The sequence below is a fragment of the Dendropsophus ebraccatus genome, chromosome 3 (genome assembly GCF_027789765.1).
Source record: "Dendropsophus ebraccatus isolate aDenEbr1 chromosome 3, aDenEbr1.pat, whole genome shotgun sequence".
Lineage (NCBI taxonomy): Eukaryota > Metazoa > Chordata > Amphibia > Anura > Hylidae > Dendropsophus > Dendropsophus ebraccatus.
The window spans coordinates 182,865,387-182,880,445 of record NC_091456.1 but is presented as its reverse complement, the minus strand read 5'-3'; the positions used below and the strand labels follow the sequence as shown (position 1 = coordinate 182,880,445).

General features: G+C 43.3%; 1 protein-coding gene across 12 annotated transcripts in view; it reads right to left on the bottom strand.

Moving 5' to 3' along the window:
- CELF4 (CUGBP Elav-like family member 4) overlaps window positions 1-15,059 on the bottom strand; it is a 911,277-nt gene that overhangs the window by 75,603 nt on the left and 820,615 nt on the right. For all 12 annotated transcript variants that reach the window (XM_069963253.1, XM_069963252.1, XM_069963255.1 and 9 more), the window contains one exon: window positions 11,842-11,991. In XM_069963253.1, the coding sequence (XP_069819354.1) occupies window positions 11,842-11,991 (150 nt within the window). The remainder of the gene's footprint in view (window positions 1-11,841; window positions 11,992-15,059) is intronic.

Here is a 15,059-nt window from a genome sequence, read left to right as displayed (position 1 = left end):
CCTTGAAGTCGGAGCTGATTCAATCATCGGAGGACGGCTTTAATAACAGATAAACGCTTATCTCTCATGTGATGTATGGAAGGAAAAAAAAAAAAAAGTTCTATCTATATATAGAGGCAAATATTATGCATCCTGCTGGTAATGATGAACATATGTCACATTGGAGAAAAACTTATTGGATCATTGGTTACAGATGTCATCTGCTCGGAGAGGAGGAGGAGGAGAAGCATTATCCGACTAAAAGGGACTAGATAAATGATATCGAGTGACTCTCAAAACTCCTCCAAATAGGAGTCAATAGATGTGATTGTCTACATGCAAATCCTATTTAAAGGGGTATACCGGCAATTTTTTTTTTCTTTCAAATCAACTGGTGTCAGAAAGTTATACAGATTTGTAATTTACTTCTATTTAAAAATCTCCAGTCTTCCAGTACGTATCAGCTGCTGTATGCTCTGCGGGAAGTAGTGTATTCTTTCCAGTCTGACACGGTGCTCTCTGCAGGAGAGGTTTTCTATGGGGACAGTTCCTGACATGGACAGAGGTGGAAGCAGAGAGCACTGTGTCAGACTGGAAAGAACACACCACTTCCTGCATGACATACAGCAGCTGATAAGTACTGGAAGACTGGAAATTTTTAAATAGAAGTAAATTACAAAGACTGGAGATTTTTTTTTTTTAAATAAAAGTAAATTACAAATCTATATAACTTTGACACCAGTTGATTTGAAAACATTATTTTTCACCTTTAATCTTCAGCAATCTTGTGATCAGTATCGCTATCAGACTACCCCTTAAAGTGTCATTGTCATATTGATTTTTTATTTTTTGCAGAAATCAGTAGTCCAGGCGATTTTAAGAAACTTTGTAATTGGGTTTATTAGGCAAATCTGCCATTCTCTGCATTCAAAAAGACTTTCCCCAGCCCCCCCCCCCTCCCTCCTCTCTCTCTCATTCACTGCTCATTATCAGGAAATCTCGACTTTTACATCAGTCGGGCCCTGTGTAACCTATGGAGAGGGGAGGGGGAAGGGGGGAGATTAGTCGCCAGCAGAGACCAGAGAACAAAGGATTGCACAGCGGGACCTGTGTGAAAGCCGGTATTCAGAGGTCAGTACTGACTTCAGAGGAGATAGCCCGGTGATGTAGTTGTAAATTAACTCTTTGTTATCCTATTTTGGTGCCTCATCTCCCTCCACCCCTCCCCTCTCCATAGAGAACCATGAAGACGGGGGGAGAGATTCAAACTGCCTTTTCATGATAAAAATGCATTTTTTTTGCTAATAAACCCAACAATGTTTCTTAAAATCACCTGTACTAATGATTTCTGTAAAAAAAATTGACAGTGACACTTTAAATACTTCTCACATCTGCATGTTACATCACAGCCCATTCTAGACAATCCTCTGTGAGCTACATACATCAGCCACTCACAGCTCTCTTCTATCCTGACAGTTTCGTTACAATGTATCTGTGCAGCTAATCTGTCTCAGCCTGTGGCCTTAGGTCTATATAGATCTTCAGATTCTGCACATGAATAAGAATGTTATCAGTCACTGACAGCAAACAGAGGTTGTACTTAAAGGGATTGTTTACAAAAAACATTTTTTCTTTCAAATCAACTGGTGTCAGAAAGAGTTAGAGATTTGTCATTTACTTCTATTGAAAATCTCCAGTCTTCCCATACATATCAGCTGCTGTATGCCCTGCAGAAAGTGGTATATTCTTTCCAGTCTAGAGAGCAGGAGATGTTTTCTATGGGGGGGTTGTTCCTGACATGGACAGAGGTGGCAGCAGAGAGCACTGTGTCAGACTGGAAACAATAAACCACTTCCTGCAGGACATACAGCAGCTGATAAGTACTGGAAGACTGGAAATTTTTAAATAGTAGTAAATTACAAATCACAGGCACTTTCTGGCAGCAGTTGATTTGAAATATTTTTTTTAATTTTTTTTTGTGAACTACCTCTTTAAATAAAACCACTGCTTGCTGTCAATGACTGATAAAACATTCTTATTCATATGCAGAATTAGAGAGTTTTTTTTTTTTAAAAGGGGTTATCCAGGCTAAGAAAAACATGGCACCATTCCTATCCTCAGGTCGGGTTTGGGCTTTTTACAGCTCAGTTCCTTTGAAGTAGGACGGTAATACCGCACACAACCTGAGGACAGGGGCGGCGCTGTTTTTGAAAAAAATAAAATAAAAAGTAGGTATTGTTACAAATTATTTAAAAAAAAAAAAAAAATCCTGTTTTTCCAGAATTATATTAGGCAGAATCTGAGGAAACTCAGTGCTGCCCCCTATGGGAGCTTTTTTATTGTCTCAGTCCCAATACATATGACTAAGAACCAACCGAATAGAATTCATAACAATGATAACTCAAGGGGGGAGAGGTGATATTTTTAAATTTTTGGGTTGAAATCTGACCTATTCTAACGCATCCCTACCACCGACATTGTCTGGCCGCTCGATGAGGATCAGGTCTTCATTTGCATAGTCTGAAAAATACACATTTCCTTAATTTCTCCAAGGAGCGCACAAAGAGCATCGAACAAGCAAGAGGCACATCAAAAAAAAAAAAAAATCAAAGACGAATCCCTGACCAACTCCGCCGGCTTCAAGGACGTGATGTAGGTCAAGCGAGCCCCCATTTCTGCTCGGTGTAATATATTCCTATGTGACATTCACTTTAACAAGCTATATATTTTAACCTGAATGAGCAATGTGCCTCGAAACGCGCCGGCACCGACGGATTTTACGCAGAATTTTATGCAATGCCTCTGTTTATAGGTCAAATAAATGAGCGCGCGGACAAGACACATCTGCATTGTTATAGGCGACCTTCACCAGCCTCCAAGGTCACCGGTCCGGCAATAAAGCCTCGGCCCGAGACGCGGTTTACCTTCTTCAATCCAATTTAAGTTTTTTTTTTTTCCTTCTTCCCCCCGTCCACGCTTTAGTCAATCTGACTCCGCAATCGTATCATTTCATGCAACAAGCTTGCAAAATTTATGTAGATTAAAATTCATGGGCGCCATAGCGCGCGGTCCATATTATTAAGATTGATTAGGACGGCCGATGGCCGTGATTAAAGAATCCGCCGTTTACTGTTGTAATTAATTAGGCATTCACACACAACAATAACCCAAAGAAAGTGCTGAGCCGGGCGGAAACCAGGAGAAGGCCCAGATTTAATGCTCACATCTCACAGCGGATGAGGCCACCAGCTCCGCTCTACACTCACTACAGTCTATAGCCCCGGCCTTGGCTCGGTCACCTTCACATCTAATGGCCGCTTACCGGGTCACCGCCAGGAACCGGCCCAGGAGTCGCCTCTGTTTCTCTAGTTTTAAAGCCTTACATGGCTGGGAACAATTACCTTAGTTTTATTCATTTCTATAGAACTGACATATTCCATATACTGTAACATCATGTTCTATTACATGTTCTATAACTACGCCTACTCAGTGGCGGTCTTTGGCACCAAGCACACCAAGCGATCGCTTGGGGCCCCCAACATCCAAGGGGGCCCCCATGCCCTGCTCTTGTGCTCAAGACCGCTGGACAGGGCCGCTGTCCCGCTCGCTGCTGCCATCTGAACTGTAACTATGAGCACTCGTAATGTGCGCTCATAGTTACATGCAGGAGCACTGACAGGGTGGGAGACATTGGCCCCCTTCCTGTCAGTCACTCTTGTGGCCGCAGGAAGGGTTTTCCCTGTGGTCACAAGTGGCAGCTTTGTCCTTGTTGTGCCGGCTCTCCAGTGACATCACTGGAGCATCGGCGCCAGGACAAGGGGAGTGCGGCCTCTTGTGATCGCACGGAAAACCCTTCCTTCGGCCACAAGAGTGAAGAGAAGAGGAGACGCCCGGACCCAGGTGAGTATAAGTGTTTGTTTAAGTGTTTTATACTATATGGGAGGGGGAGCACACAGGGGTCTGTTTAACTGGGGGAGCGCACATCGGGGGTCTATATAAATGGGGGGAGCACACAGGGGGGCTATATAACAGGGGGAACACACAGGGGGGCTATAGACTACTGAGGCTTTACAGAGGGGTCTATATACTACTGGGGGCAGCACACAGGGGGCCTATATACTGCTTGGGGCAGCAGAATGGGGTCTATATACAACTTGGAAAGCACACAGGAGGTCTATATCCAAGTGGGGGAGCACACAGGGGGGCTATATACTACTGGGGGAGCACACAGGGGTCTATATACTACTGGTGGGGCACACAGGGGGTCTATTTACTACTGGGGGAACATACAGGGGGTCTATATACTACTTGTGAGGCACACAGGTGGTCTATATATAACTGGGGGAGCACACAGGGGTCTGTATACTACTGGGGCAGCACACAAGGGGTTTATATAATACTGGTGGGGCACACAGGGGGTCTATATACTACTGGGGGAACCACACAGGGGGTTTATATACTACTGGAGGAGCACACAGGGGTCTATATCCAAGTGGGGGAGCACACAGGAGGGCTAAATACCCCTGAGGGAGCACACAGGGGGCCTATATACTAGTGGGGCAGCACACAGGGGTATATACAACTGGGGGCAGCACACATGGGGTCTATATACAACTGGGGCAGCACACAGGAGGTCTATATACTTCTATGGGAGCACACGGGGTGCTATATATTACTGGGGGAAAACACACAGGGGTCTATATACTACTGGGGGAAACAAACAAGGGGTATATACTACTGGGGGCAGGACACAAAGGGTATATACTATTGGGGAAGCACACAAGGAGTATATATTACTGGCGGTAGCGCACAAGGGGTATAAACTACTGGGGGCAACACACAGCGGTCTATTGTTTTGGAACGCTGGTCGAGGGGGGGGGCCCCAGACATAACTTCGCTTGGGGCCCCAGAAATGCCAAGACCGCCCCTGCTCCTACTACTACTACTACTCCCCCTACACAGCCAAACATCTCCTGCCGTATCCACCATCTCCCATACTACCACTACTGTACTACTACTACTACTATTCCCCTACACAGCCAAACATCTCCTGCCGTATCCACCATCTCCCATACTACCACTACTGTACTACTACTACCACTACTGTACTACTACTACTACTACTACTACTCACCCTACACAGCCGCACATCTTCTGCCCTGTTCATCATGTTCTATACTGTACTACTACTACTACTACTATTACTACTGTATTAATACGAGTACTCCCCTAAACAGCTGCACATCTTCTGTCTTAGGCTGGGTTCACACTGCGTTTTTGCAATCCGTTTTTTTTGCAAAAAACGGATGAAAAACAGATTGCAAAAAACGGATGCATTTGTGTGCATCCGTTTTGATCCGTTTTTCCATTGACTTCACATAGCTGACACTATTTTTTTTGTCCATTAAAAAAAAAACGGATCCGTTAAACGGATTGCAAAAACGCAGTGTGAACCCACCCTTATTCATCATGTCCTATACTACTACTACTATCCCTACAAAGCCGCACATCTCCTGCCTTGTCCATCATGTTCTATACTACTACTCCCCCTACACATCACACATCTCCTACCTTATTCATCATGTCCTATACTACTACTACTACCCCTACACACCACACATCTCCTACCTTATTCATCATGTCCTATACTACTACTACTCCCCCTACACACCACACATCTCCTACCTTATTCATCGTGTCCTATACTACTACTACTACTCCCCCTACACACCACACATCTCCTACCTTATTCATCATGTCCCAAACTACTACTCATACTACTACTCCCCCTACACACCACACATCTCCTACCTTATTCATCATGTCCTATACTACTACTACTACCCCAACACATCCGCACATCTCCTGCCTTGTCCATCATATTCTATACTCCTACTACTACTCCCCCTACACACCACACATCTCCTACCTTATTCATCATGTCCTATACTACTACTACTACCCCTACACACCACACATCTCCTACCTTATTCATCATGTCCTATACTACTACTCCTACTACTACTACTCCCCCTACACACCACACATCTCCTGCCTTATTCATCATGTCCTATACTACCACTACCACTACTGTACTACTACTACTACTACTATTCCCCTACACAGCCAAACATCTCCTGCCGTATCCACCATCTCCCATACTACCACTACTGTACTACTACTACCACTACTGTACTACTACTACCACTACTGTACTACTACTACTACTACTACTACTACCCCAACACATCTGCACATCTCCTGCCTTGTCCATCATGTCCTATACTACTACTCCTACTACTACTACTCCCCCTACACACCACACATCTCCTACCTTATTCATCATGTCCTATACTACTACTACTACCCCAACAAATCCGCACATCTCCTACCTTATTCATCATGTCCTATACTACTACTACTACACCTACACACCACACATCTCCTACCTTATTCATCATGTCCCAAACTACTACTACTCTCCCTACACACCACACATCTCCTGCCTTGTCCATCATGTTCTATACTCCTACTACTACTCCCCCTACACACCACACATCTCCTACCTTATTCATCATGTCCTATACTACTACTACTACCCCTACACACCACACATCTCCTACCTTATTCATCATGTCCCAAACTACTACTACTCTCCCTACACATCCGCACATCTCCTGCCTTGTCCATCATGTTCTATACTCCTACTACTACTCCCCCTACACACCACACATCTCCTACCTTATTCATCATGTCCTATACTACTACTACTACCCCAACACATCCGCACATCTCCTACCTTATTCATCATGTCCTATACTACTACTACTACCCCTACACACCACACATCTCCTACCTTATTCATCATGTCCTATACTACTACTACTACCCCTACACACCACACATCTCCTACCTTATTCATCATGTCCTATACTACTACTACTACCCCTACACACCACACATCTCCTACCTTATTCATCATGTCCCAGACTACTACTACTCTCCCTACACATCCGCACATCTCCTGCCTTGTCCATCATGTTCTATACTCCTACTACTACTCCCCCTACACACCACACATCTCCTACCTTATTCATCATGTCCTATACTACTACTACCCCTACACACCACACATCTCCTGCCTTGTCCATCATGTCCTATACTACTACTCCTACTACTACTCCCCCTACACACCACACATCTCCTACCTTATTCATCATGTCCTATACTACTACTACTACCCCAACACATCCACACATCTCCTACCTTATTAATCATGTCCTATACTACTACTACTACCCCTACACACCACACATCTCCTACCTTATTCATCATGTCCTATACTACTACTACTACCCCAACACATCCACACATCTCCTACCTTATTAATCATGTCCTATACTACTACTACTACCCCTACACACCACACATCTCCTACCTTATTCATCATGTCCTATACTACTACTACCACCACCCCTACACACCACACATCTCCTGCCTTATTCATCATGTCCTATACTACTACTACTACCCCTACACACCACACATCTCCTACCTTATTCATCATGTTCTATACTCCTACTCCTACTACTACTCCCCCTACACACCACACATTTCCTACCTTATTCATCATGTCCTATACTACTACTACTACTAGTACCCCAACACATCCGCACATCTGCTGACTTGTCCATCATGTACTAAACTGTACTACTATTACTACTACTACCACCATACCTCCCAACTGCCCTGGATCTGATGGAACGTTCATGATTTTGGGCGCCCCCTCCCCCCCAGCCCCCATGTGCCCAGCTTCCTAAAACATCCCTGGCCCCTTTAACGGTGAGCGCCCCTGATAAGCGATCACAGTTAAATGTATGGGGTAGAGTATAGTCGGCACTGCCAGTATCGCTAGCTGCCCCGGACATCGCTAGCTGCTCCTTGGACTAAAAAGCATGGATCGCACAGAAAGGAGAGAGAAAAGGAACTGGGGCACTCACCAATCTGCCAAGTTAGTATTCTTTTATTGCATAAGACTCTAATCCATTAGGTGAGGGAGGACAGATGGGTGGGTGTGGGGGGGGGGGGGGGGGGGGGGGGGGGTGTACGCGCCCGCAAGTCCATCTGTCCTCCCTCGCCTAATGGATTAGAGTCTTATGCAATAAAAGAATACTAACTTGGAAGATTGGTGAGTGCCCCAGTTCCTTTTCTCTCTCCTTTCTGTAAATGCTGCACAGTGACAGTGATGACAGAGCGAGGAGCCCCCATCCCTGTGCTCTGGCACATGAATGGCGTCACTTATGTGCTGGCAGAGCAGGGAGAGGAAGGAGATGCTGTATGACTGGAGCCCTGCACTCAGGTGAGTACCCCAGGGATATTATCTATGGGGGGCGGGGGAATATTATGAATGGGTTCCATCTATGCATTTGTCTGCAGGTTTATGGATGGAATTTTTGTAAAAAAAAATTCACCAGCAGCTTAGACCCCTGCACATGTAATAAGCAGAAGAAGCAGAGCTGCAGTATAAAGCATGGAGGGTGGAGGGAAAAGAGATGTCACTACCTCTGAAAAGGCGGATTGTGATGGGACACCAAGTAGTCAGCTGACCTGGCTCTTCCTTATTTCTGATTCTGGGAAAGCTGGGTGACAATAAGTTATTGGCCACTAACAGAGAGGGCACAGGAGGGGCTGCACAGATTTATTGCCAGCAGCGTCCATCAGTTTGGGGAAGAGTCATGGAGCACAGGTATCATCGTCTGTTGGAGCTTTTTAAATGAGAAAATGACTTGATTCTGTAAATCTCCTGCGGATGCAGCAGAGCTGAGTATGTGGACTGCAGGAAAATCACACTATGTGCTCCGCTCTGCTACATTTGTACTTACCAATCTATAAACAAAACACAAAGAAAGAACAATGTGATGTGATATGTGAGTGGGAGTGTAGTAGCCTCCTCTGTCCACCAGAGGCCAGCACATCCTTTACACAGGGATACTGTTTATGGGCGGTAAGCTCCTATGGCCAGGCATATACTCCTGACATACTGTATATACAATGTATACTAGGATCATTTTAATTTGTTCTGGTTATATTTAATTCCCTACAATACATACTGCAATATTGTATCTAGGTATTTATTGCATTAGAATTATTAGTTCTATGGATAGGAGATAGATAGATAGATCGATAGATCGATAGATAGATAGATAGATCGATAGATAGGAGATAGATAGATAGATAGATAGATAGATAGATAGATAGATAGGAGATAGATAGATAGATAGATAGATAGATAGATAGATAGGAGATAGATAGATAGATAGATAGATAGAAGATAGATAGAAGATAGATAGATAGATAGGAGATAGATAGATAGGAGATAGATAGATAGATAGATAGATAGGAGATAGATAGATAGATAGAAGATAGATAGATAGAAGATAGATAGATAGATAGGAGATAGATAGATAGATAGATAGATAGATAGATAGATAGGAGATGATAGATAGATAGATAGATAGATAGATAGATAGATAGATAGATAGGAGATAGATAGGAGATAGATAGATAGATAGATAGATAGATAGATAGATAGATAGATAGAAGATAGATAGATAGGAGATAGATAGATAGATAGATAGATAGATAGATAGATAGAAGATAGATAGATAGATAGATAGATAGATAGATAGGAGATAGATAGATAGATAGATAGATAGATAGATAGATAGATAGATAGGAGATAGATAGGAGATAGATAGATAGATAGATAGATAGATAGATAGATAGGAGATAGATAGATAGATAGATAGATAGATAGATAGATAGATAGATAGATAGATAGATAGATAGGAGATAGATAGATAGATAATAGATAGATAGATAGATAGATAGATAGATAGATAGATAGATAGATAGGAGATAGATAGATAGATAGATAGATAGGAGATAGATAGATAATAGATAGATAGATAGATAGATAGATAGATAGGAGATAGATAGGAGATAGATAGGAGATAGATAGATAGGAGATAGATAGATAGGAGATAGATAGATGATAGATAGATAGATAGATAGATAGATAGATAGATAGATAGGAGATAGATAGATAGGAGATAGATATATAGGAGATAGATAATAGATAGATAGATAGATAGATAGATAGATAGATAGATAGATAGATAGACAGACACATATCTTTCTTCCACCAGATAGATTGTATACGCTTTGCTTTCTCTGGTATACTCCTGTTCCTTTTACAAGATATAATAAAAAATGCAATACCCCCCCCCCCAGCCGCCCATTACCTCCCCTCCCCCCCCCCCCCCCCCCCCCCCGCTCCCCCCAATGTGTCGGTCTGTGCGGTGACGCTCGGGCACCAGGGATGGAGTTGATGGATATTTTATTTTGATAACTATCTCAACTCGCAGCACAAATGCTTCTATTATAGCTGCCAAGCCCCGGCTTAATCACCTCCATTTATTACTGCACTAGAGTGAGTTGGGGAGAATTCTCTCATTAAAATCTCTAATATTCCGAGTTAAAGATGCTAAATTAGATCTTTCTTCCCTTCCCTTTCCAGTGACTGCTTTATGGAATATGGTTGATTGTTACAAATGGAAAAGAATGATGATCCCGGGCGCTCGTAGAATAGATTACAGATGTCTAATTGTAATTTACTTACTCCGCTCTTTAGGAAAACTTAAAGGGGAACTCCAGCAGGAAAGTCTGCCATTGTAGATGCCAAATAGGAAATCTCTCAGGCTTTGGGCTTTGGTAAAGGAGTTATCCTAATTATAGTGGTGACAACCATGAATCTGTAGATTCTGATATCAGAAATCACTCACGCCCCCTGCTGGTATTATAACAATTGTTGTTCTCTAGAACAATAGAGCCGCATCGTGTTGCCCTTTTTATACCTCTGTGAAACAAACAAAGGGGTATTCCACTCAAACATAACTTTTGATATGTTGCTGCCCATGGTGAGACTAACAATTCCTTCCATACTTGTTATTATCTATTCAGTCTCCTTCCCCCAGTTCTGAGCTGCTGCTTTCTGCTGAAGACACAAAAATCTGTGTGTGAGCTTTTCTCTCTGAGAATCTCTCCCTTCTGAGATGGCTGATGTAAACAAGTCCCTGCTGGCTTTATCTGCAACTCTGTAGCCTCTTTGTAACGCTGGGAGGGTTAATCTGAGGTCAAGTTGCTAATAACCTCACTGTGATTAACGTTCCCAGCATTACAATGATGCAAATACAACCTGCCAGGGACTTGTTGGAATCAGCTGTCTCAGAAGGGAGGGGGGAGGAGGAGGGGGAGACAGAGAGAAAAGCTCACACACAGATTTTTGTGTCTTCAGCAGAAAGCAGCAGCTGAGAACTGGGGGAAGGACGCTGAATAGGTAATAACAAGTATGGAATGAATTGTTAGTCTTACCATGGGCAAAAACATATCAAAAGTTATGTTTGAGTGGAATACCCCTTTAAGCACCACCCCTGAAGAAATCAGATTCCACCTTTCATTTCTCAATGAAAGGTGGAATCTGATTGGCTGCTAGGGGCAACTGAGCCAGTGTCACTTTACACCATGTCTGATAAATCTACTCCTCTGCTTTGGATTCCCGGCATCTGGAGAAGGTAGATACCGTCCTAGGACTGTCTGGAAAACTTGGATACAGCCTTAGACTTGTTGGCAGCAACAATCAACTCTAGTTGGCGGCCATCTTTTTGACACCCCTGAATGGCAAATTTGGCAAATTGTGCGAGAGTCTTAAAGGATATTGGATTGAAATGAGGGTTCGAGGTAAGCAGGGCGCTTTCTATGGTCATCGCGGACCATAATAAGTATAATCTATTAGCTCAGTACCTGGGTAGGGATGGATTCCATTGGCAAACACAGCTTCGGCGGCGGGCTGTCCGTTAGCCTGGGGTGGGAGGCCGGTGAATCCATTAACCCCAATTGGTGATGGAATGCTAGGCACAGCTGGTGCGGTGATTCCTGGCGGTGTGCTTCCACCTGCGGAGACAAAAATCAAGCGGTCACCTCCCCGATACAATATCAAAGTGTCATTGGTTACTCCAATCTAGCACTTGGAAGTGTTTGGTGGTCCCACAGCTCATACACAGAGCATATCGACCACTACGGGACATCAGTGGTTGGACTCCCATCAGTCAGCTTGTTATCCTATGTCCTGTGGACGTGAGATAGGAACATCCCTTTAAGTTTCTATATAGTTCAATGTTTGCAGAAATAAGAGGATGTCACCAGGGGCGTAGCTAGGATTCATGGGGCCCCATAGCATAGAACTGTACGGCCCCCCCCCCCACACACACACACACAACACAAAGCACTGCGCATATATATATATATATATATATATATATATATATATACACACACACACACACACACACACACACACACAGAGGCAGAATCCTGCCTGCAGCCACAAGAGTGACTGGCAGGGAAGAGAGCCTATGGCTGCTTGCTCTGTCAGTCCACTGTATTTAATTATAAGGGCTCATTAGGAGCCCTTATGGTTAAAAACATACAGTAGGTGCAGAGCAGACTACCTTCTGCTTAACCCCTTTATATACTGCAGTGTGTAAGTGACCCAAAGTCCAAGGAAATCTCTGCTTTACTGCTCCTGCACTGATAACCCCTGACCTCTGCAGGAGCTCAGTTCAGAGGTTATCATAGCAGTGAGGCAGAGATCTCCGTGTGTTCTGCATTCAACCCTTTTTTTGTGTTGCAGCAGGGGTAAAAAAACACTGGGTGACTAACACACTGCAGTATATAAGAGGTTAAGCAGAAGGACATAGGAGGGTTCTTATCTTCTCTGTGCATCCCCGGGCCTCCCTCCTGTATGGGCCCCATAGCAGCTGCCTGCTCTGCCTCTATGGTAGCTACGCCACTGGATGTCACTATGGTAAATGTGTCTACTATTACTGCTACATTTGGCGATTCCTCAGGTTCTCATTGTTCACGTTGTCATTGCATTTCATGTACCAATTACTATATGTACCTATTGTATATTGTTAAAAAAATAAAAATAAAAAATAAATAAAATAATAATAATAATAATAATAATAATAATAATAATAATAATAATAAAATTATATATATATGTACCAAATGTAGATAGACAGTCTTAGGACTATGAGCTGCCTTAAGGTGTTGGGAAGTAGCCTAAGACAATGGGTCATAAGAGGGGGCTACACAACCTAGGAAATCTAGTTCTGTAGAGGCCAGGGGAACCGGTAGATGGGGGCGCAACCCCATATGAGTAATAAGCAAAAGGATCAATGAACAACTAGGAGAAGCAAGCTAGCTAAAGGACTTGCAAATTGTGTTGCACTCAATAACTGAAGAATGCAGAATGCTACACATTGATGTAACCACAAAGCCCGTGGTGCCTCAATAGAGGAAGTTTCTGACAGACGAACAAATAGAGATAGTTGTACATCTATTACAAAGTGTGCTACCCTATCCGATGTAGAATGTATTGTAAGGTGTTCCTGTTTCCTTGGTAAGCTAGAGTAGCTTTATGCAGGTTTTTGGTGCCCTCCTTTACTTGCTACACCATAACTAACCTCCAAGCTGGGTGGCCATCTGCTCATTTCTTAAAGGGGAACTCCAGCAAAAAGAAAATATTTTTTCAAATCAACTGGTGCCAGAGATTTGTAATTTACTTCTATTAAAAAGTCTCCAGTCTTCCGCTACTTATCATCCGCTGTATGTCCTGCAGGAAGTGGTGTTTTCTTTCTAGTCTGGAGAGCAGGAGAGGTTTCCTGTCGGGATTTGCTGCTGCTCTGGACAGTTCCTGACATGGACAGAGGTGGCAGCAGAGAGCGCTGTGTCAGACTGAAAAGAATACACCACTTCCTGCAGGACATATAGCAGCTGATAAGTACTGGACGACTAGAGATTTTTTAATAGAAGTAAATGAAAAATCTATATAACTGACACTAGTTAATTTGAAAGAAAAAAAATCTCTGGAGTATCTCTTTAAATCTACTCTTTGCCATGCATTACACTGGTAGGATCCAGAACCTTAGCTCTCCAGCTGTTGCACAACTACAACTCCCAGCATGCCCATCAGGGCATGCTGGGAGTTGTAGTTGTTCAACAGCTAGTGAAGCACATCACTACTTAGATCAAAGGCACAGTGGAACAACCGCAGCACTCCGCGCACACTCAGCTCTGCTACATCTCCATAGGAAGTATCTACATCCAGAACCTCACCGGTTAAACAAGAGTTATAATTCAGGAGAAAAAATGCAAATTGCTGCAGGCGAATCATTTTACCCCCCTAGGCCTCCGTTTACCCAATGTTAATTGAGTACTAATTACGCTCATATTGTTCTCCCATCGCCTCCATCGCTGTCATACCGCCTAACATCTAGCGACCCCCCCCCCCCGCCTTCTACTCCGCACCTCCCGCCTCCCCTTATACTCCAACTAGATAAACTGCAAATCTAAAAAGTTCTAGGGATCCGACATCTCCTTGGGAAACGCAATGACAGTCGCCTTACGGGGGCAAAATTAACAATCGGGCCAATGTATTTTTCCCGTCATCCATTTAAAAAAATAAATAAAAAAGTGAAAATTTCCCCATCACTTGTGTTGGCAGATTCTCTTTTATTACGAGAGCTGACACCGGCGCCTTGATGTGACAGCTCCTTGTGTGCGCTCCTGACTGCGCTTGTACGTGTGATGAAAGCGCCAAAGATTTCCTACTGCCTTATCCGCTGTTTTTTTTTCGCTTACTAAGCACTCGGCTGCCGCTACTTTCTTTATGTGAAGTGTTGCTGTTTCAGCATGTGCTCATGTATAGCAAGGAGAATGCCGTCACCATTGTCCCACATGTCTTAATGATATTTGGACAGCACCCGGTCTAGGCTAAAACAACAACAACAAAAAAAAACAAACAAAAAAAAAACCAACCACCAACCAAACAAAAAATTTTAACAAAATAAATAAATAAATAATAGGTACATATAGTAATAAAACTATACCACTACCTCAATGTAATTGTCAAAACCAAAATAAAATTACAAAGTGTCACTTCTCCGCAGCTCATT